The sequence below is a fragment of the Colossoma macropomum genome, unplaced genomic scaffold (genome assembly GCF_904425465.1).
Source record: "Colossoma macropomum unplaced genomic scaffold, Colossoma_macropomum, whole genome shotgun sequence".
Lineage (NCBI taxonomy): Eukaryota > Metazoa > Chordata > Actinopteri > Characiformes > Serrasalmidae > Colossoma > Colossoma macropomum.
In genome coordinates, this window is record NW_023495565.1 from 1,385,323 (window position 1) to 1,409,761 (window position 24,439).

At 38.8% G+C, this 24,439-nt stretch overlaps 2 protein-coding genes across 6 annotated transcripts; both read left to right on the forward strand.

The window, feature by feature from the left end:
- The first annotated feature begins 413 nt into the window (after positions 1–413).
- On the forward strand, positions 414–19,161 carry dab2 (DAB adaptor protein 2). Of its 5 annotated transcripts, none has more exons than XM_036562942.1 (15): positions 414–627; positions 6,546–6,845; positions 7,886–8,025; positions 8,441–8,539; positions 8,659–8,790; positions 11,848–11,931; positions 12,710–12,736; positions 12,818–12,868; positions 13,007–13,069; positions 13,265–13,288; positions 16,133–16,268; positions 16,645–17,274; positions 17,362–17,573; positions 17,828–17,928; positions 18,791–19,161. In XM_036562942.1, exons 2-14 carry the CDS (start codon positions 6,671–6,673, stop codon positions 17,900–17,902), a joined length of 1,848 nt encoding a protein of 615 aa, XP_036418835.1. In that variant the 5' UTR covers positions 414–627; positions 6,546–6,670; the 3' UTR covers positions 17,903–17,928; positions 18,791–19,161. The 5 variants fall into 5 exon arrangements, with proteins under 5 accessions (XP_036418835.1, XP_036418834.1, XP_036418836.1 ...); XM_036562941.1 differs by lacking the exon at positions 414–627 and adding an exon at positions 4,504–4,616; XM_036562943.1 differs by lacking the exons at positions 414–627; positions 13,265–13,288 and adding an exon at positions 4,504–4,616.
- A 495-nt stretch (positions 19,162–19,656) lies between these two features.
- On the forward strand, positions 19,657–21,920 carry hspb15 (heat shock protein, alpha-crystallin-related, b15). Its single transcript, XM_036562972.1, has 3 exons — positions 19,657–20,635; positions 21,196–21,259; positions 21,453–21,920. Exons 1-3 carry the CDS (start codon positions 20,221–20,223, stop codon positions 21,595–21,597), a joined length of 624 nt encoding a protein of 207 aa, XP_036418865.1. The 5' UTR covers positions 19,657–20,220; the 3' UTR covers positions 21,598–21,920.
- Positions 21,921–24,439: the final 2,519 nt, after the last annotated feature.

Here is a 24,439-nt window from a genome sequence, read left to right on the forward strand (position 1 = left end):
GAGTGAGTGACAGGGTGATTGGGTGAATGAGCGAGCAAGTGAATGAGAGTGTGATTGGGTGAATGAGTGAGCGAGTAAATGAGAGTGTGATTGGGTGAATGAGTGAGCGACTGAATGATAGTGAGCGAATGATTGAGTGAGTGACTGAATGAATGTACAAGTGAAAAAGTGACTTAATAAGTGAGTGTATTAGTGAGGGAATGAGTGATCGACAGTGAGCAAATAGGTGAACAACTTAGAACTGAAAGAGAGAGTGAGTGACAGGGTGACTGGGTGAATGAGTGAGCAAGTGAATGAGAGTGTGATTGGGTGAATGAGTGAGCGACTGAATGAGCGCGTTATAAGTTGAAGTTAAGGACAAGACACTTCAGAAGCAAAAACGCGGACAGCCCAGCGGGCTGCGTGCGGCACCAGTGGGAGGCGCCCGAGTGTTGAAAGTTGTGCTGTGTGAGGGGGCGCTCACTGTGGGACAGCCAGGCAAGACGTCCTGACCGGCACAAGGTCCTGAGCTTGAGTTTGACCCTCACATAAACTCCTGTAGCAAAGGGTCCGTGCGGAATCTGCGTTATCCGTTTGCTGTGCTCATTCTATTGGATATGGGATTCAGCAACGCCTAAACATCTGCAGGTAAACGTGACGGTCCTTCTGTCAGTTTTCTGTCCTTTAACGGTTTATTTGGTCGTGATAGTCATTAAGTTATATAAAATGGTGTAAAGTAGAAAGTATTTATTGTGTTTTGTTTTATTTGCAAGTGTCAAAATAGTTTAGAGTAAAGTGACTACAGGTGGTGGTGCTGGCCGTTTTACGGGGCGCATGCGCAGTAAAAGCGAACGCCATCGCTGTGAAAGCCTTTCAAAAAGTTATTTTTTCCCTGAAATGCTAAAACGTAGATTCTTTGTTTATTTTCTGTCTATAATATGCGAAATGTGTTTTTTTTTTAAATCAGCGTCAGTTCTTCACCTTTAGTGTTTGAAGTTCTGCGGTCACTGCACCATGTTCTTGCTCTGCTGATGTTTTTGGCCTCATCAAGGCAATTAAATGGCTAAAAACAGAGAGAACGATTTTTAGCTTGTAGTCTATGCTTGTTTGTTATTTAGCGTGATCTTCCCTCACTTAATCACAAAGTATCTTAATCCTGGTTTTTAGAAGACCCTACCCCTGCACATTTTAGTGTTGCCATGACTTCAAGCCACCTCACTCAACTAATCAACTAATTTCGAAAAAATTAAGGATTAAACAGCTGTGTACTCCAAGAATGTCATCAGAAATGCTGTGGCGTTTCGCGTTTTCTGTTGGCGAGTCCAAACGGAAATCTACAGGGAAAGCTTTCATCTCCCATCTATTAAATGTACTAAATGAGTAGTTCTGGGATTTCACGAAATTTTAAGATTATGACTACGGTTAAGTGAATAGGAAATCACAGTAGATTTCAGACCAACACTAATCGCTATCCACTCCAACCTCCAGTAGATTGCTATTAAAACCGCTGATTTGGTCGTCCTCCAATTCCTTCCACATCTCTAAGGTAGATTAAGGTAAGATCATGCCGGAAATGTTGAATAGTGGTAGAAATGGTAGTAACAGCAGTTTTAGCATGGTAAATTGAGTTAACATGTAACCTTCTTGGCCAAACATGCCACTTAGAGCTGTGGGATGTTTTTTTTATGAGTGCTGTCAATTGTTGCTGACTCCTGCATTTTTAATGGAACTAGATTAAAAATGGTGGAGTCAGCTTAAATCCAGTTTAGTTACTGAACAGCCAGAAGCCATCCTCAAACAATACTCAAATGATTCTCCAGAGCTTTATTAAAGTCGACCATAGGAGTAGGTCTGTAACCAGGCTTGTGTCAAGTGCCCTAAAGGTCACAAACTGTGGCACTGAACATCCAAAAATAAAAAAGTTGTCTAGTTCAGTCAAACACCTCCCTTATTCTCTTAATGGTGTTCTTGCTGGGCAAGTTTATGGACCCATTTTCTGGCCAACAGCATTTCAGTTGATAGTGTCTGATGATCCACTGTTTCAGGATCAACAATTTCATTTCAGAAAATGCTACAATTAGCGTCAAAGGGTAGAAAAGAATAAATTCAGTTTGTAAAGGTGTAACATTCTTAATGTGGTTTCGGAAATTCTGAAAAACAAACATTCTAACAGTGTGCCAAATTTATTTTGGATGAACTTGAAGTCTAGTTCCAGATTTGAAGGACTAATGATTTAGTGTTTGCTTCCATGTTCAGAAATAGATAAACTGTCAAGATTGATGGGGCTTTTATTCCTCTTCTATACTGTACTTGCATTTAAGATTCACATTATTATGAGTTAGTTTCAGTACCACCATGCTCCCTGTAAGTATGCTATCTTTGTATAAACCATTAACTGTTTTATAGACTGCCTGCTGCCACTCTTGTGATCTCAACTGTTCTTGATAACTTATCTTGCCACATTATCGCAATAGTCATAATTTACCTCTCTGTACATGTGGCAAAATTGTGTTTACATTTTAAAGTGTTACAATATCAATAATTTACATATTACTTGTTCTCAGGTTGATTCATAGCAACAGTTCAGTTAGTTTCCATTTAGAAAAGGCCACATAACTTTGTGCTTACCAGTACTGGACAGCAGTATTACAGAGGTTGTAAATATGTGGCTTGAATTAAGAGCTGATATAGGTGTTGTTTTTTATGTAGGTACTGCACAAATGTTGTGATTTAACGCAGCTGGTATTCACTAATTTAGGCTGAACAATATGCCAAATACTAATATCGCAATATATTGCACTGATAATTGCTTCATGGAGAAATATGTAAATGAGGCTCCTGGAAACTCTGGGCATACGTTTTCAGGGCTGTTCTGGTGTTCATCAGTGTTATCTGTAATGTGTAAGGAATTTTACTACTGTTTTCTTCTCCTGATAACAGGCTGCTGCATACACAGCACTGATAAGCATGTGTTAAGTCAGACTTGCTGCCATGGTTGAGTTTGTACAATTTTAAAACATAACATTCAAACATTCTTTTTCTCTGACTTAATTACCTGACCTAATATCTCTGCTCAGTCAATGCGCAAGCCAGTAGCGGGATGCCACATAGCCCCCCTCTTCAAAGGTCAGCCTTTCCGGCGACCTCACAGAGTTTGAGCAGAGGCCCTGGGCCATAGCGGGGCACACCATTGCCCCTCTGTGGTCTCTCTGCAGCAGGGGTTTCAGAATGCCTACCGTCCCGCTGATCACAAATGCCACGCAGCCACACGCATCCCCAGTCCTCTCTCAGGGCCACATCCTCTCCCTCGGTGGGCCACAGCAGAGAGACTGAGCGCTGCATCCTCCTCCCCAGGCATGGCAGAATTGTTTGCCTTGGCTATGATGGCTAACAACAACACCTTATTTACAAGGAATGTCCCTCCTTCCATGAGTGTGGCACCTTCAGAGAGCCTCTGTGCATGGCCACAGCGCAAGGCAGTGGCGGGACACCACAATCCCTTAGAATTTCCATTCCATTTACTTATTGTGTACATACATTAGTATTGAGCTGGTTGAGTTAAAAGGAGATAAAAACATTCATGTTCAACAATTTACTATGATGAGGGAAAATGCCACAGAACTTTAAAGTGAACTCTAAAGTGATGAAATTGTGCATAGTTATGCCTTGAATGTTTGTGCTCAGGCAAACTCAGAACATATGAAAATAAACATTTTAGATGTGGATATTAATGAGTTAATTTGTGCTCTATACATCTAGAGTTCTTTGCACTAACATCATATTTACTTCTTAAAGTTTCTGGTTTTATATGCATATGTTTGCATGTTTTTTTTTCCTATGTCTGTGCAGTGACAAAGTGTTTTTATTATTACTTAAATGTTGTTTTTATTATAACAGTACAGTAAGTACAGTATCTTTTCCCTGCCCATCCTGGTCAGTCTGTCTCAGCACTGTCAGACAATCCTATCAAAAGTAACATCTTTTAATTCTTCTAAACAAGCCCCATTTAGAAGTGTTATTGTGAAGTTAATGTTAACATGACTTCCCAAGTGAGTTCAACAAAACATTTACCACTGAAGATGGATGGCTCTCATGTGATCAAGTAGAAGCTCGGGTTAATGTTAAAACTGCAGCAAATTAACAGGTCACAAGATTTGGATGTGTCTCAGTAGTTAAAAGGACAAGGACTGTGGGTTTAACTGCCACTGCTTCCTCATCAGTTGCAACATCTGCATTGCATGCAATTACATGTAGCCTTTGTGAGGGGCGTATTATGAGTCATGTGACTTTATAGCCCACTGTGGATGTTTGGGCTATATGCTTTTTTCAAATAGTCTAATTTTGCACTGTAAGTAACATTTCAAGATTGATGTGTTACTTAAATTAGGTGAATAATTACATTTGTGCATTTAAAAAATGGAGTTGTACCAAAATAATGCTGTTCAGTCAGTCCCATCAGTAGACTGGTTTTGTTGAGGAGGAGAATCATAAGATGTAGTCTGTGATGTGAGCATGACAAGCACTTGGAATAAAATTAACTGGGTTTAATTACTCAACCTTTGATCTCTGCCAACCTTTGCTCATATGCTCTTACCGTTTCTCTGTACACTGTGGACAGCCGAGCACATCATTTGGAGGTAGGTCTCTCTCTTCCCACCTCCTTCCTGTTTTATCACTGAGTTTATTTAGTTTTTAGTTTTTTTTTTTCTTTATTTAGATTTAGCAGTCATTGGCCTTGCAGATGGTCTTATTATGTTGGTGTTTGACTTGATTACTGGTCTTTTACCTGGTTAGGTGAACTGAACTGCATTGATTCTGTCACTGCTGTTATGATCCATCATAACTTTGTATGTAGCCTGTGAGCTGGTGGTGAATCTAATGGAGTGTATTCTTGTCAGTCTGTGCCCATTGGGGCTGAGAGTTGATCCCAGAAAATACTTGATTCTTAGATTCCAAGCATTTGAGATTTGAGAGTTGATTCGAAGGCTTTGGATTTGATTGCCCATAATGATCAAATTTGCTAACTAGATAGCCTGTCTGAAAAATTGCTTTGCTCAAAGAGCAAAGCTAACAAACTAGCTTAATATCATTGTTGCTAGTCATAAAGTCATAAGTTGACGGAGGGGAATTGGGGATTGTTAGTTGGCCATCATAGTCAGCCTAATTTAGCAGTGCGCAAAATACTCCTTGGTGTTTGGGAAGGTCCCATGTTGGCTGGTTAATTCAGCGTTGGCTGGCTGCTAACTCGTTCGCTGGCACTGATGCCAGCTGCAACTCAACAAAATGTTTGGTCTAACAATTCCTCTTTTGGAAATGCTCTTTTCTAGTTTATTAGTGTGGTCTTCCACACATTAACTGAAACCTTGCTCGCCGATTGTGGGTGAAGCAGCTAAACAGTGACTTTTCCCTGAATTTGTATCTGGGCATCAGTTTCTCCCCTAACAGACAGCATAACATCATAAAAAAAATATTTTCAGGGACCCCTCAGGATTTTGATTTTTAGACGTTCAGGGTGCTCAATAGGTTAATTAGAGGGTCCTGGACCCCCTGTTTTTTGCTTCTTGAATTCAGCTAACATTAGGTCTCCCTGGTAGCTTAGAAAACTTTATGTACCAAAATGTTCAAATTAACAAATTATTGTAGTAGTGTTAAGTTTGTAGATATAGCTACCAAGCTCATTTGGAGAGCTGAGAATCAATAACTAATTTGGAGAGTCTGTCAATAGAATGGTTTTGCTGAGAATCTGTGACGCAAATAAGGACAACAGGCCAGTTTCTCAGATCCAGATTAAGGCTAAGTCTAGACTATTAAGAATTTCTAATGGTGTTTCAATGTTGGCATCAGTTTCATCCAAAACTAGGCTTAATCTCTGTCCAGTGTAACTGGCCCAAGTTTATGAAATATGTTAGAGGAAAGTTTTTGAAATGAGAAAGTTAAAAGGTAGGTAGCAGCGTATGATTTCCAGTCTCTTTGGAGTTTACGTGAAGGACTAAAATAGAAGTTTGTCATAAACAAAAAAGCAAACAAAAGCATAGTAACAAAGGGAATGTCTCTGGGCATATTGCTACTTGATAAACTTTTGAGACTGGGTGAAATGCTCTTTCTGTCCACTTGGCAGGGGGGCATGGGAGTAAGAAAAGGTCATTAAAGCTATAAACCATCAGCTTTTCCCTTTTTCTTTGAATCTGTTTTTTCAGGACTTGCAGTTGTCTTTCCCCTTCTTCCTTCCTTTGACCGTAAGGCAGGAAACCTCTTCTTGCTGACTCTGTGCTCTTTCTCCTTCTCCTCCAGCACAAGCCATCCCTTTTAGTAGCTTTTATTACTAACTGCTTGAAGTGCTGCAAAACAGATGGTTATGACTTTGGCCATATTTTTCAGGTTTCTTATTAGTTAGGTGTATATATAGAGAGATATTTACTAATTTTTTTAAAGCCTTTGTTTTGGGGTGATTGCTGTAGTGCAAGTTACTGCTGGGACCGCTCCCTTTGTATGGGAAAAGTGCTATTATCATTATTATTGTCATTTAAATGCTATTATGTGTATTTTTCTCTTTTTTTTCCCTGCAGGCAGAGTGCTGAGGATGTGTGCCTGCTGAATATCCTGACTGCACGTGTCCTCTTGTTTTGAGGAGTCTTGGACCCCCTCTCCCTCCTCCTTGTCTCTTTTTTCTTCGTATTGTGGTGCTCTGACCATGTCAACAGAAGTTGAGCCCATTGCTGTGGTTCCAGTAGCCCCCGATGGACCCACTTCTGAGCCCACCTCTACTACTGCTGCCACTGAAATCAGCCCAGCAGTTCCTGCAACAACCACAGCACAAACCACAGCTGTAACAAAGACTCCATTCTTCTCCAGGGAGAAGAAGAAGGGTACAACTGGACTTTTGTTATGTCTTTGAGTCTAGATCAGGGATATAAAGCTGACCACAACAATTTGATTACATTTCTTTAGGCTTCATGAAATCTCAAACTTAGCACTCTTTGGTGAGAATACACAAATGCAACCTTTTACTCAGCAATGGAGTATAGACAATATATTGTATCAAGCTTTTAATAATTTCTAATAATTTATTTTGGCCAAAAAATAAATTGTTTTTATTGTCTTTTTGCCACATTTGGATAAATACTCGGATGTATTTTTACACCCGCTACTACAATTTATGAAGACAGTTCAGAACAATAAATTGTAATACCGTAAATGCATTATGGAAAATTAGGCTCATAACCCAAATATGTATTTATTATAGGATTGCTTGTATTTGATAACCAAAAAGCCTGATCCTTGTAGGGTAATGGCAGTCCTAGAATGAATACATATTTGGGATTTGATCCTACTTAAAGGGCCTTGTATGCTTTTAAGCCCACGTGTTCCCTATAAATGTACTTATTGGAAGAAAAATATTAATATTAATAAATCACACATTTATGAATAACAGTAATGCTCTTTTTAAGAAGGATTACTAAGTATTAATACTTTATATATAAATTCATGAATTATGAATATTCAAGGGCTGTCATTTATTGTTATTTATATTTTGATAAGGCAAATGATATTTTAGATATGTTGTTTGCCCAAAGAATTCTGGAAAAAAAAATTTGCTTTAGGAACACTAAGTTTTCATGGTGCCCTTGACGTGTTCAGGATAGTCCCCCACATAGACACTTATTTTGGCTCAAACTCACCTTTTTTAAGTATTCCAAATTTTAAAAGTAATTCACATTAACCATACTAGTAAATTATGAGGTAGATGGGCTTGTGCCTCGTATGTGTGAAAGAGGTATGCTGAACTTCTGCCATCTGAATTGCAGAAAAGGTTTGAGTTTGAACACATTTAAAACTTCATGACATCTTAATTAGTGTGTTCTCATAATTTTACACTTTTTACACTGACTTTTTTTTTCTTCCTCAGTTCCAGAGAAGACAGATGAGTACCTGCTGGCCAGGTTTCAGGGTGATGGAGTTAGATATAAAGCTAAGCTGATTGGTATTGATGATGTGCCTGAAGCCCGAGGGGACAAAATGAGCCAGGACTCCATGATGAAGCTAAAGGTAGAGATCCAAATGGGTTGTCCCATTAGAAAGAGGTTTTAAAGTGTATAGTATACATTTTTCCCCTTAGAAATGGAAGTGGAAGTTTATGGAATTTTATGTGTAAATGGAAGTTTATGTGTAAAATGATCACACAATGGCTTCGACTACTATTTAGCTATACACTTGTTAGCTGCATTAGCTTCCTAGTGCCAGTACAAAACTAAGGAAGTGAACTCTGGACAACAAATGTGTTTGCTGATTAGGGGGTTTAACCTCTTGCATTATTTGTTACAGGTCTATAACAATTGCCTTTCTAAATATGTACTGTACATGTAAACCTTTTCAGCTCACTATAGTCATGCTTTTGAGTAATTGTTGTAAGTGGTGCAGTCTTATGGTTTTGACACTGTGTGTTGTACAAATTGTGTTGTAGGGCATGGCAGTAGCTGCTCGTTCCCAAGGCAAACACAAGCAGAGAATCTGGGTGAACATCTCGCTAAATGGGATTAAAATCATTGATGAGAAGACTGGAGTAAGAAGCACAATTATTTTCTTTACATTTTACTCCTACTTCCAGTCTCTGGATGTCCATATATCTGTATTTTAATAAACAAGTCCTTGTTGCAGACTTTCATCTCTTCTGTCCTGCAGGTGATTGAACAGGAGCATGTGGTCAACAAGATCTCCTTTATTGCTCGTGATATCACAGATAACCGGGCATTTGGATATGTGTGTGGGGCAGAGGGTCAACACCAGTTCTTTGCCATCAAGACAGCCCAGCAGGTCTTGTGTCACATGTGCTGTTGCACACAAGTTTCTTTTTATTAATGTATATGCAATACTGTGCAAAAGTCTTGAGTCACGTAAGAAAACTGCTTCAATCTATTTGTTTGCTTATTTGTCAGAAACAGAAAGTGGGTTTTAAGAAAAAAATTCTTCTTAAAAAATAATTGAGGCCAAATGTTTATTAAATGCATGAGTATGTTTAAAATGCAACAGGCTAAAATACTACTAATATAAAATTCCAAACTTTTCAGAATTAGTGTCTGCTTTCACTGACATTGATTCTGAACAGTATCAGAGACAGTATTATTTAGGGTTCTTCCTAGGGGTGGGAATCTCTAGGCGCCTTTCAATTCAATTACGATTCAGAGGGCTGCGATGCGATTATAAAATGATTATTGATGTATCTTGATGCATCTCTATACAGGATTTCTTTTTTCTCACTGTGTGAGGACTTGGTACTTAGCAAAGTATCAGCAAAGTATTTGTAATGTTCCATAATGAATTTACTTCCAATATATCTTATTAATGAAACAAATGGAAGTGATGAGGCAAGTGAGCTGGAAGGCCCTCATTCACTTCTCTTGTTTGAAGCACATGAGACGCAGACTGCCGCTCATCTGTGATAAAATGCGCTGTTACTGTGACATAAGGTCCAATGGCAATGGATGTCCACACATCACATGTTACTGCTATCCTACCGGTTTTCTTCAGTGATTCCATAACTTCGGTTTTGGTCTCGTTGTAGAGAGTGGGGATCGCAGTGTCACTAAAATATCTTCGAGACGGGCCGCTGTATCTCGGCTCCAAAGTGTGCAACATGGCACGAAAGCCTTGGTTCTCAATGACTGAGAATGGACGCAAATCCTTGGCAATAAAAGTTGTGATAGAGTTTGTAATTCGTTTCCAATTTGGGTGGAAGCTTTGACATCGCTTGCTCGATGGTCCTCTAAGCAAGTACAATCGGACGGATAACGAGGGGAAACATGTAATATGGTTTCTCATGTTTATCGTTTCCAAAATATTTTAGTTTAGTGTGACAGAACTTGCATGTAGCATGGATCTTGTCCCGGTCCCTTTTCCCCGTCAACTTCATAGAAGCCAAAGCGCTTCCGTACGCTAGCTCAGAGGTCGGAAACATATGGCTCTTCTACAGCCATGGTGCGGCTCCACAGTAGAATTAGATTTTTAGGTAAAAATAAAATAAGACTCCTTTGCAGTGCAATGAGAGACTGTCAAACACTTTAAAAAAGTTGCGAAGATGAAGTCAGCTTCTCTTTCGAATTTTCCCGTTGCACCTTAAATGGTGCCGCATTTACGTTCCGGTGCCTCAGGCAGAATTTAAGGTGCAACGGGAAAATTCAAACAAGAAGCTGGTGAATGAAAAGCGACTTCACCCTCGTAAAACAGTCGAACGTTGAGAGACGTTTACAAGAAACTGTTTCATGTTTGAGGAAAAGTTTCCTGGCGGAGATGTGAGGAAAGTGGCTATAGCTAAAGCTTAAAGCAGAGCAAAGTAAGTCTGAGTTTTCGTTCATATTTTTTAACCTATACTAGGACATTAGCACATACTGAGACATATTGGGCATAAAATGTTGTGGCTAGCTTTTAATGCAGAGGGTGCCAAGTCAGATTTCTCGCTTATCTGTTTGTGTGCATGCCACAGACTGTCCAGACGCTACACTTCCACACTTCCAAGTTCTGCCTTTTGCGTTCCGTCAACATTACGTTATCATTTAAAATTTAGAAAATCAATTGTTGATATTTGTGAATCGATTCAGAATCGTCCATGTCCGTATCGCGTTGCATCTAAGAATCATTTTTTTCCCCCCACTCCTAGTGTTTGGTAGAACATCACTTAAAATTTCCATCTTTGAGACAAGGGTCAAGGGGCCTATGCATACGAGTGTGCAATATTCACAATAACTAAAACTCAAATTGCTCCCTACTCCCTATATAGTGCACTATGTAGATCATGAAAAAATGGCTCCTGCATGATATTGTTCATTTATTCATTGCTCCTGTGTGATATTGTTCATTTTCATTAGCAGCACGCCTGCTTTATTAAATTAAAACATTCTTTAGTCCACCCAAATATTGAATGGTACCTGTAAATACTGGACAGCTACCAGGAGAAGCACACAGGTCTTCCTTTCCTAATCACTAATCTCCAAAACAGCTTAATACCTTAATATGATCTTAAAATACAGCCAAAATCAAAAGTTTGGTGTCCCAACAGGACATAGAGCAGCTCACCAATGCTTGTATCTCCAGTAGGTTGAACTACTGTAAAGGTCTCTTAACTGGACTCCCCAAAAGTACCATTAAACAGCTAAAGCTCATTTGGAATGCTGCTACAAGAGTTTTAACCAGGCCAAAGAGAACAGAGCATATTACTTCACCTCTAAAATCTTTATGCTGGCTTCCAGTTAGTTACAGAACAGATTTTAGTGCTGCTACTAGTCTATAAATCACAGCCCAGAATACATCTTGGATATGTTCAAAGAATATAAACAGAGTAGGTCTATTAAATCCATGGATTCAGGACAGCTAGTAGAGTTCAGAGTCCAAACTAAACGTCATGAAGCAGCATTTAGCTGTTATGCTGTACACAATCGTAACAAACTGCCAAAAGTTTTAAGATGTGTCCTATAAGTAGCAGTTATTAAATCTAGATTCAAAACATTTGTTTTATGTCCCTATGATTGAGCTCTAAAATTTGCACTCTATTCTTATTGCTCTTTTCTTTTTAAGCTAATTATTTTGTACACCTTTAATTTTGTTTTTAAGATTTTTTTTAATCTTTTATACTTTTTCATTCCTTCTGTCTTTATTTTTCTTTTTGATGTTCCTTTTACTTTTATATGTATAGCACATTGAATTGCCCTTGTGTATGAAATGTACTTGCCTTTCCTTACTGCCCATATATGTCGCTTTAAATGTATTTTTTTCATGTGGACGAAGACTTTCGATTAATACGATACATTATGTCTTTTGTTTCTATTACCGTCCTGTCATTTTGTACATCATTGCTCTATATTCTCATCAATCCTCTAGGCAGAGCCATTGGTAATGGACCTGAAAGATCTATTCCAACTCATCTTCAACATGAGGAAGAAAGAAGCAGAGAATTCACAGAAGGTAGCAAACTCTTTCTGAAAACTGATAGAATTATTTCATTTAAGTTATTCCCTTAATTCATGACTTTTATTCAAATACTGATGTCTGTAAGTGCTTGTTTTGATGCAAATAATTGGTTGGTAGGTAGGTAGGTGGGTAAGTGTGGAGGGGGGTCATATTGGCCAGACGCTTAAACCTCTAGTGTGGATAAATGTAAAAAGGGGTGTAAAAATGCATTGATGCATGTAAATTTAACTGTACAGAATTTAGAATGTTCCAGTGGATTATAGTTCAAATATTTAATATGCACTTTTTGTCAAATAAAATTCCTGGGGGGAAAAATACACAAAATTGTGTATTGTCCTTGTCTATATTCCATTTCTGCATTAAGTAGTTTCTTCAGTCAGATTTGTGTATTTACTGTATGTTTTTTTTAAATAAGTGTATTTAGTGCCTTTATAATTGAATAAATGTATGCTGAAATTTGAGATTTTAATGATTGAGGTTAGAGATTGACATGTCTAAACTGTAGATTATATTCAAAATGGTAGATCTTACATGGTGACTGGGGGTCATGCCTATTTAGATCATTCCTAAATATAAAAACAGTTTGACAATACTTTTGGATTTTTTTTATGAACATGGCCTGTGTTGAGTGAAATTACAAGCTCTGAAGGATTGTTGTAATTTACTGTATTTTTGTGCTGCATTTTTGACAAACACATGTTAATTAAACTCTCTCCTCTGTAAATATCATGTGTAAAATGCTTTTATGACTTTTTTTTTTTTTTGCTTACAGAATGAAATCAATAATATGGTGGTCGAGGTAGGTGTATAAATTTATTTGTAAGTGTTTGAAATATAGTTTGACATTTTATGTATACAATAAAATTTTTTGTTTTTAAAGAATGGAGGTGATGCCTTGCTCAATCTGGATGGTGAAGTGAATACTGTAAAAGTAGGATGTCTAATGTTACCCAGCAACTAGACTTCTTTTTAGACATTCTGTAGTAATAATACTATTATTTTGGTTCATTGGATCAAGTGTTAATAAGCCATTGTGTTTGCGCACCCTTGTGTGTCTGCGTGTTTGCAGACTGTGGACCAGATGGACCTTTTTGGAGACATGTCTACACCCCCTGACATCAACTCTCCCACGGTAACACACAATATAGCAAGTCAGAGCTCATCAGATAACAGTTGTTAACTACAATTACAATAATGTACTCTTTTGCTAAAAGCCAAGTGGAATAAGATAATTATGCAGATAATTTTTTTTTATGAGATTGTACCTCAGTCTTGTCTTATTATTTGTTGTTTGTTTTTTGTTTTTTGTTTTTTTTTTTTTGGTCAGGATGCTTGGAAAAATCAAACAGGGGTAAAGTTCTCATTAGTCTTTTAATCATCCATTTTAATGCTGAGCTTTGTGTTAACAACAACTTCTATGTTAACAACTACACGTGTGTGTGGTTTTCTGGAGACACCAATTATCTATCTAAATTCGTCATTCCAAATAAATCTGGAAAGACAGTGCAAATGCAGTGGAGCACTCTTAAAACTAAAAGTCCCTAAATGGTTCTTGGTTTCCACATTCAATTCTGGGGGGGTAATTGATATAGGAGTGTTTAATTATGTCAAATGTTGTTTAAAGCTTCTTCACCCTCACATCTCATTTGCAACAATGGTGCTTTTACCCTTTTTTCACTGTAGCCATAAAATGCAAGTGCAGCCTGTTTTGGAAGTCCCTTTGTTCAGCCTTAAATTTTACTATATATTTTTTTAATTGGAATATTTTTGTTGTTGCTCAGCTGAATTCATTTTGAGGCTTTATTTTTAACTTCTGGTTAATTTGTCAATGTCAAAATAATCAAAATCATACAATTTTATTTCACTATTACTACAGTACAGAGGAATAAGCAGTGATGTTTGTCTATTTTTGCTATCTTTTTCTTTGCTGATCTTTCACTTCCCAATTCTTCTCCCTTCTTGTCCTCTTTTAATTTTAGCCTGACAGTGTTTTGTTGCTGGAGATTGATGCCACTCAGAACCACCCTAAAGGAAACCCTTTTGTCTCTTATTCCACTGTTCCTTGCAACACACCCAGTGACACCCCCTTTTCCTCTGTAGACTTATTCCCAACTCCCAGTCCAGACAAATGCAATTATGATCCTTTTGCTCTGCACAGTGGCCACATTGACCACTCTCCTTCTGCCATCTTGTCCAATGACATCCTGTCTGTCATAACATCCAATCAAGGAATATGTTTTCTTGACTGTCTCTTAAATGGGCCAGTAGGACATAACAGCCTAAATGGAAACTCTTCCACCAATGGTCAGCCCTTTAGTGGACTGACTGATGGCTGTAGCTCACAGAAGAGCATGAGTAGCCCAGTCAGGTTTCCTGGCAGCAATCCTTTCATGAATTTGTCAGTGCAGCCCCCTTCTTCTTGTAACACACTTGATAAAATAATGCTTCCTGTGGCCCAAACCCTCTCTGTGTGATGGGCTCAGTAAATCAGTGCTTTCTGCATTGCAGTCTCCTCCACTTTATAATCGTGAAACTATTTTTCCACCACCTCCTAACTCTAAGATAGATTACGTAAGGAGGAGAGAGAAGGTGAATGTTTAAAAGTTTGGTGTAGTGGGTGCTGGCTAAAACTGCAGAATGCAACTTCCACATGCAAAAAAAACAAGACGATAGCTTTTGAAAGTTGTTACTGACATTTCCTTTTGCTGAGCTAACACTTGCAGATAGCAAGGTAGGTGAGAGTAGGGCACAAACAAGGGTAAAATGTGACCTGGATTTTTTATGTAGCTAAACAGGTTGTAGTGGAACATATTGTATTTATTTCCTCTTCTACTTTGTGGTCAAAAATAAATTTCTAAAATCTGGCACAGCCTTTTTGCTGATCATATTTATTTTGGTGCATGTATTTATGTGTTTTGGTTGAAAAGCTCTTCTGGTTCAAACAACACAGATTTCTGTTGAACTAACTGTGTTTTGCATTGATTTTTGCATGACTGTTACAACTAGCCCCTCAGTCTGTTGTAGTTAACCCCGTGTATTGGGTTAGTAGTAATGTTTGTGCTCGCTCTGCTTAAGACTGAATTGTTTATGGATGGTAGGTTTTGCAAACAAATTTTTTATTTGTAGCACATTGAGAGATGTGTTTACATTCCTAAAATTTTCCAGTTTTAAAAGTATTAAAAGTATCTCACTCACATATAAAAACCAACACAAAAACCAAAAATAAGTTATGCTCCACTCTCCCCTAGCATATAGGGGTGTAGCAATACACAGATTTCACGACATGACTTGTACCAGGGGTGTCCAAAGTCTGGCCCCAGGGCCAAATGCAGCCCGCAGATTGATTTTAATTGGCCAATATAATGAAACTATTCCTTTCACTTGATGGTGGCAGCAGTACTGTAAAGCTACAAATGCACTATAAAACATAAAATTCAGGAGACAAGGTAAAAAGAAAACCAAAGCAGCTTTTAATCAGAGCAAATTCAGTAGTTTGTTCAATAAATATTACTTGTTCTATATCTTTGTGTTTATCATATTTTACATATTGTATATTTAAAATAATTGAAATCAGCCTTTAGGAATTTGATAGGGTCCATGTTGGCCCCCTTTGAAAAAAGTTTGGACACCCCTGACTTGCTTGATGTGTTTTTTGCACAATACATTTCAGTACAAATGTACAAAAGACCATAGCTCAGAATGATGCCCCAATTAACACGATTTTCAAAAGGGACAAAATAATACCCTTTTTTGGATGCACTTTTTACGTCTGTTAATATTTATTTTGGACTGTGATTATTTTTGTGTTGATTTTGGTTGTGGTTGAGATATATTCTGTTGGCAGCACTCCGTCAGCTGATATCTTTAAACATTGACATGTTAATGTATGTTCCTGCTTGTTAAAGGGCTTACTAGGGCCTTTTGCATAGAATAATATGCTAACATGTATTACTTGCATGTGCTATACGTACATAATAATTCAAACCAAATCTATATGTTTTTTATGCCTCCATAGAAGTATGTGTGGTAAGTAGTATCTGTAGCATGTGAGCTACTCATGTAGCTATTTCTACATGGTCAACATCTTGAATAATTCATGGCCACTAACTGTCATGACATTGTATTTATTGTTGAGTTTGTAGTATATCACTTGTGTCTAGGCACTGGCTTTTATAATCCTTTGCGGCTTCCACAGTCTCCTGGAAATGACCTGTTTGGGGCCAACCCATTTGCACCGCCACCCCAGAGTAATGGTGCTACAACTCAGGCCAACTCTTCCATTCCAGCAGATCTGTTCAACCCCACTACCACTTCGTCCATAGCTGCTTTTGGTCAGTGATTAGTACTGGTGACCCTATTAAGATATTTTTTTTTATAGCAACTTTTCCCTCCTCATAACTAAAATTCTCATTTTGTGAAGCTATCTGGGTTTAGTTATGCTAATCATGCAAGTTTAAACTAAAAAGACAAATTACTTAAATGCCTGAAAGTTTCTATAGTTTGAAAAATTCCATTGTCCATTTTGAAAGTCCATAAAATAAGTAATCGCTGTGCTGCCGTCAGGTTGATATTTGGATCTCCCACATTATGGTAAATGTGATGGTACATTCATAGATATAATACTGCTCGGAAGGTGTGTGTGTGTGTGTGTGTGTGTGTGTGTGTGGTTTTTGGCATTTTAAACTGTGTTCTCTTTCTGTGCTTTAGGATCAATGACCTTGGGACCACCATCAGTTCCTCAAGTCCCTCAGACAAGTCCATGGGGTCAGCCAGCACCCTCAGTATTTCCCCCACAGAGCCATGTACTTCATGCAACAGTCCAAGCTATACCACCGAATTCCTTCCCTCAGCCAGCTGCATTTGGAGGAACATCAGTATCTCAGTGGGGGCAGCAGGCGTCTTCCCCATTTGGCTCCACAGCTCCCTCCCAAGCCTGGAGTCAACCAGTAGCAGTGGCAGCACCTATGGGCAACTGGCCCCCATCAGGGTTTCCACCAGGTCAGTTTCCTCCTATGATGATCCCTCCAGGTGGTGTGATGGCAGGCCAACAGTCTTCAGTGGTCCCTCCGCGACCTCCACCACGCCCCCCAGTGAAGGAACAGCCACCTGCTGTTAAAAGTGCCTTCACAGCCTTGGACCCTCTTGGTGGGATAGAGCAGAAGACTGGAAAGGACATGTTCAAAGATTTCCAGATGGCTAAGCCTGGAAGTGCCCCCATGTCTGGCTCAGGCACCAATGGCTCATTTGATCAGTACTTCTCCAATAAAGTTGGTGTACCCCAGGAAGCAGCTGACTATGATGACTTCGACATCAGTCAGCTTTCTGCAAAAAATATTGGTATGTGCTTAAAATGAAAATTACGTGAAGTAAAAAGCACCTTCAAGGAGAACTACACTTGAATTGTGTGTATTCTCTTATTTCCAGACCCACCCAAACCTGCATTTCAGCCCGTCTCTGAAACTGCTATCCCAGCTCAAGCTCCAAGCCTTACTCCTGCCCCAGCTGGAGGACTCTTGGATGCTGCCTTTGCTCCTCATCCAACTTTAGCCCCATCAGGCCCAGCTCCTGCACCAGCTGTCAACCTTTTTGATGATACTTTTGGAAGTGACCCTTTTGGAGCACCACCTGCAACCATGGTAGGATGACTCAAAGTCATCACGAAAACTTTAAAGTTGGTACATTTCTTCCATAGTTTATGATGGACCTTTTAAATTGGAAAGTAATGGGTCAGTATGACACAAATGGCAGGCAGTATTTGTGCCACGGGTCTAACTGGAACTGAAATGTTTTGCTAGTAAAAGGCTATTTAAGTAATGGAATTTCTATTGTACTAATGTTTGTGTTGTGTAATATAGTTTGGCTAAGTTATCACATCCTTTTTTTTCTTTAGATTGCTCCAGCCACACAAAACACTGTAAAAGCTGATCCTTTTGGAGACCCTTTTGGAGGAAATCCCTTTGCCTAAGTGTTGTCTTGTCCTGCACTGTTCAGGTGCATAAACACAGCTTGCTCTCCTTCCCTCACTCTCATACTTGCACATATGTGCACATGCATTCATTGCAAGATTGTCCAGATCTTTTAACAAGTAACTAGCATCTGATTATTCGTTAATGCATAATGTATGCAATAGAAGCTAACTACATAGCATATATTATACATCAATGCATAATGTATGCTATAGAAGCTAACAGTAACAGAAGATTGTAATGTCATTGCAGTGTCTAAACCAGAGGCAATAACCTTTGACATCTAATTTCTAGTCCTTGATTTTATCACTGATCATTAATTATATCTAAGGGTGCTCCTGAGAGACTCCAGAATGAGTGGAGTCCTATGGAGCAGTTGTGCAAATCATAGTTTAGAAGTGCACATAACGGTATAAAATATTTCAACATGGTTATTTGTGCAAATCAGTTAAATTAACTGTCAGTTACAAGACAAACCAGGACTGCAAAATGCGATGAAAGATTTCGAGTTTAATAACTCTAAATCTATCTAAACCATATCGCTGGACTGGATTTTCTTATGGCTTTCTTTAGACATCTAGATGACATCAACCTATAGTTAATGCGGAAAAGTGAAATAACTTCAGTTTTGGAAGTTTGGTTGTAATGTTACATTTTGATATTGACCTGCATTGCAGTTACCTACTTTTTCTATTTTGCTTTAGTTAGCTGGTTATAATGCCATCGGAGACGGTGTATGGCAATTTAAACTCAAATCAGGGTTCACCTAAATATTTTGCCATGGTGCTAAAGATGTAGGGTAAAAGTTCACAATTTATTGCTTCCACACTGCTTTTGAATTGTGTGTGTTAATATTCCTGTTTATTTTTTCCTTCCTCTTATCCTAGAATGGGAGGACCAAAAAAATCCTGCGGTCTGCAGCACAGTGAACTGAAGAAAACATTGGACATCGTGTGTTTATTTTTTTTGTCTGCACTTCACTGCCCCCACTATGTCAGCATATTTCTCCTTTTCTCTCTTTCTGTGCTTTTTGTAACTGATCTCAGGTCAGCCTACCTCTTATTAAATCAGCTGGTTCCATTTCCTGACGTGCCTGTGACAATCACTTAAAGCAAATTTGCTTAAAGCAGTTAGAACATGAGATCTGGGAATGAATGTGAGGGGATGAACAAGAGGAGGAAAGAGGCAAATGTATGTACATGGATTTGATAATATGAGATGCTCTATTCTGTCTGGCATTAAAGAAAGCATGACGTGATGCTTGTCTCCTTTTCCTATTTTGTCTTGCCCATTTAAACCATTCTTGAAATGCCTTTGTATGTGTTAAAAGGTTAAAGAATGAATGAAGTGTGTGTGTGTGTGTGTGTGTGTGTGTGTGTGTGTGTGTGTGTGTGAGAACAAACAAACCTAAATTCCAAAAGTTTGGACACTAATACTTGGTAATACTAATATTTGGACTTGTTTTTAAATGAAAACAAGTGGATTTACAAATTTTTATTTGCATTTCACATATTGTCCTAGGTGTGTAAATAGATGGCCAAACATTGGGCTTTATTAATCAATATCTTCCTAAGTTTCTTAAATGTGTTCTTGAGAGAGCTCCTAAGAAAGTCTATATCAGATTCATGACATGTTCTTAAACCGCAGAACTGTTTACACCTTTGTGCTTTTGACTGTGTGTAGATTCTGTTCTTGCCCAAGAGCAAATCCCAAATAAAAAAACAATGTCAGAATCTTTTGCAAAACCGGTGTAAGGGGGTTTTAAGAAGAAATTTCTTTTTAAGAATGAGGCCCATCATTAAAAGGATAAAGAATTTACTGGATTGTCAGCATTATGTAAGGGCGTCCTCCCATGTACTGGGCAGCCTTTGTTTGGCTCTTGATGTTGTTACAAGGGAACTGCATTCTCTTTGGCTGATTGAGGAGTGAGGGCACATTCTGTTCCAACCCAACCAGCAAGCTTGCAGTTACTGTGGTGAGGCAAAGAGCACTGAGATGTGACCAGATTACAGAGGCCATCGAGAATACAACTCCATCACCAGTGCATCTATTGTCATCTGCCAAGAATTTGCCATTCTCCCTTCAGAGCTATTAATACGGACAACTTTGCATCGCTGTGTGTATGGCAGACTGTAGCATTGGGGTGAAAGCTCTACCTCACCCTTTTGTTGATGCTTAGGGCTTGGATAACAAAGTTCGTCACAAGGGCAAAATAGACTACCACAATATAAAAAGAGCAGGTATGTTGTAGAGAAACTCAGTGCTGGAGTTCAATGTTGTAGAAAAGCTTAGGCTTCCCAAGCTGCAGCATTAACGTATGAGAAGCTTTTGCCATAGCCTACAAATCAAGGGTTCATCTGAGCAACTGACTTTAAATATGCCTCGTCCTTTATTCAAACGGAACGGCAGCTGGGACTTTACCCAAGACTGGCCCAAGTCAAGCCTTTTAGAGCAGTGCACCGGACTACCCTTTTTTCTTGAATCAGGTGAAGTTAGCTGGCTAGACTCAGCAAGGAAAACACTGGAAACATCACCTTGGCCTGGATTCCTGTGCTTCCCTCTGGTAACTCCTGTTTGCCCAGAAATCTCTCCTTCATCTGGAGTTGGACAGCAAAGGCAGATCTCACAAGCCGAATGTGACAGCAAGACCTGGAGGATCTCTCTGAATGTCAGTCATTTTTGTGCAGAGGAGATCAGTGTCAAAACTAATGTGGGCTACTTGGAGATAACAGGTAAGTAATGACATTTACCCTTTGCTACTGCAAATAATGTTGAAACCTCTTTTGTGATGAGGGATACATTTTTTTTAAAAATCTGAATGGACTGCTTCCACTGCTTGACAAATAGATTCTAAACTTCTTAAATGGTCGTTTCACAATTTTTATTATATTCAACATTTGAAATGCAAACAAAAACTCTGTTAGTGTTTTTCAGTGTGAAATGGTGCCTTTTGGGCCAAATGCATATCACACAGTCATAAAACAATGCCTCAGGCACCATACAATAAATTTATTAAATAAATAGCTTAATAACATTTTGTAAGGTACTTTTCAAAACTTCAGATGTTTCCTATTATTACTGTTGTGAAAAATTGTGTATTGGTAAGTTTTCCTAGACTGGAGTGTTATCCACCAAACAACTCGGAATAATTAGTTCACATATTAACACTGTAATGATGTAGAAATTTGGAATAATCTTTAGAACACCCCTATAAGACTGAGGCTGTGTTTTAAATAGTTGGATCTTTGAAAATGCATCACAATTTTTAGGTATCTTCATTTTTCTATTAAAGGAAAACACGAGGAAAGACAAGATGAACATGGAATTATTTCCAGAAGTTTTACAAGGAAGTACAAGTAAGACCAACACATTGTGACCCATAACTTTTCAGTGCTTATGTTTACTTCCCTGTCAAATTAGTCTGAGGACTAATGGGTACTGTATGGTGGATCCCCTTGAATCATTTCTCCTATGGGGCAGATGCCCTGCTCCCTAAGTTATTTTGTCTGTCATGGTCATAGATTGTTTCATTTGTCTTCACTTCATCAGGCTGCCAGCAGAGGTTGAACTGCACCAGATGAGCTCTACACTTTCTCCAGAAGGGATTCTTTCAGTGGAGGCACCTCTTGGTGCCTCTTCGATCACCTCCCCAACAGAGACAGTTATCCCCATCCAGATGCAGCAAAAGCAATAGGTTTGTTCAAGCATGTAAGGGTGACCAGCTTTTTTGCTTGAACATTTCTGAAGTTTGATTTTGTGAATGAATTTCTATAGTGTTGACTTTTTTTAATGTTTTGTCTGAGAACATTTGAACTAACTGTTTGGGTACTAAATAGACATAATAATTATTGTGTATATACCAGAATTATTTATAACCATCTCCGCTTATACATTCCATATTATAAATATTATAAAGTTATAAATAACATATTTGATCTTAATTTTGCAGGGTAACGTACTTAGCAGATTACTGTAACGGTGTCATCAATGTTAATATCATACCTTTTTATTTTTATGTTAATAAAAATGGTTTGATTACAAAATATGTGAATTGTTTTTATATCCTCAATAATATACCTATAACAAGTGTAAGTGTTTAATGTATTTCAATAAATTTACATTGTGTAATTATAAATTGCATTACAGTTGTGGTCTGACCAGCGCCCTCAGATGTTCCATCCTAAAGCGCTGAGGACATGTGGCAGCTAACTGAGTCACTTTAAACGAGCCGCTCAAATCTGAAAGCATCGTACATTTATGACTCTGTATTGTGCAGTTTTATGCCTGTGTCATCGTAACTTGATGTGCCTTGCATATGCTGCCGCAACAGAACAATTTCTCTATGAGATGTAAGGATGTTTAAGATTAACTATTTTTTAAGCTTGCAGTGGCCAGTAGAGGTCAGGTCTCTGCTGTTGGAATGATTGGACCCTGAAGACATTGATTTAATTTTGTGCATTTACTACATATATTTTGGTCATAACATGACAAAAAATACATTATTTCCACCAATGGAAAATAGTAAATCTAGACTTATATGCGGCGGCATGGTGGCGCAGTGGGTAGCGCTGTCACCTCACAGCAAGAAGGGCATGGGTTCGTTTCCCAGCCGGGTGACCGGGGTCCTTTCTGTGAGGAGTTTGCATGTCTCCCCGTGTCTGTGTGGGGGTACTCCGGTTTCCTCCCATGGTCCAAAGACATGCAGTGACCTGTCCAGGGTGTATCCTGCCTTCCGCCCATTGAGAGCTGGGATAGGCTCCAGCACCCCACTGCGACCCAGAAGGATAAGCGGTTTAGATGATGTATGTATATATGTATGTAGACATATATGCATATTTGTATGTTTATGTGACTCTAGCTGTCTCTCTTTGAATTATTCATGACACAGTGAGGTGCTTGCCTACCTAACTGCTATCTTCAGCCTTTGCCATCAGCATGGGAAAATTTCATGTTAAAGACTTGCTAACTTACACTTTTAGCTGAGAGTACCAGGTGATTCTAACAGAAGAAAGAAAAAAAAGGAGGAATAATGTTTTAAACAAAAAAAATGATTTACAGATTTTTTTTAAAAACTGTAATTGTACATACAAAGATTGCATGAGACTTTATGTTAATTTTTTAGAGAACAAGTTCTATAGCTATCACATAACTCCCTTAGCAAATACGTAATAGATGGGGGTGGAGGGCTTCATAAGCAAGGTCACCATTTAGTGATTTAATGTCTATAAAATGCTGTCTTTATACCAACATTACCCAGCCTTCTATGAACTTTGCTGCTAGCAGGCTAATGTTTGCTTACCTTCTGTGTGAAACTATAACCGCAACATAACATCCTGTAATCACCTGACTAACAAAATGCAATGAAATACTTTCATGTGTAGGGTTTGCAAGGGTTATGTGAGATTGCCACACTATTCTGAATTGGTAGTTCAAGTACCTTCAATCTACATTCATTAGCCATTCTGTCAAGTATACAACACCTACAATACATCCATCCATCATCTAAACCGCTTATCCTTCTGGGTCACGGTGGGGTGCTGGAGCCTATCCCAGCTGTCATCGGGCGGAAGGCAGGATACACCCTGGACAGGTCGCCAGTCCATCGCAGGGCAGACAAACAGACATATACATCCACACACACACTCACACCTAGGGGCAATTTAGCACGTCCAATTGACCTGACTGCATGTTTTTGGACTGTGGGAGGAAACCGGAGTACCCGGAGGAAACCCACGCAGACACGGGGAGAACATGCAAACTCCACACAGAAACGACCCTGGTCACCCAGCCGGGAATCGAACCCAGGCCATTCTTGCTGTGAGGCGACAGCGCTACCCACTGCACCACCGTGCCGCCCACCTACAATACATGTATACTTTTTTCACAAGTTTACAATTACTGACTCTAGGCCATCTGTTACTGTACAATTTGCCAACCACTTTCTAACATGCAAGGGACCACCATAAGACCACTGCTGATCAGATATTATGTGGATGATACATCATTCTTAGCACTGACATTGCATGGTAGTGTATGTTGCACTGGTCGAAGTGAATCAGATGCTACAGGTGTTGCTGGGGTTTTTTCACACCTTAGTGTCACTGTTGTGTTAAGAAATGTTCATCAAGCAAAAATATTCATCTAACAATGGTCCTGCTGACCACTGACCACTGATGAAAGTCTATAGGATGGTTAACAGAAATTGTGCATCAACAGAGCTACAGTTTCTAATTGTACACCTGCAAAGTGAAAGCTTGTTTTGTTCTAATTCAAATTAGAAGGTAGAGATGGGAATTTATATACTGTTATATGCTGTTAGTTTGAAAGGAAAAAACATTTCCTGGCCCTTCCCCACATTTCAGTCAACCCAAAACTGAGGAGAGAATTTATAGCAGATAGCAGAGCAACTTACAAAGTGCTTTGTTATTAGCTTAGAAAAAGTATACTTAAGCTAGTCCAAAAAGGCCAAGACACCCCTGCAGTAATGCACTGCCAGTGACCGGATTTACTTGATGAACCACGTGATTAAATGGTTC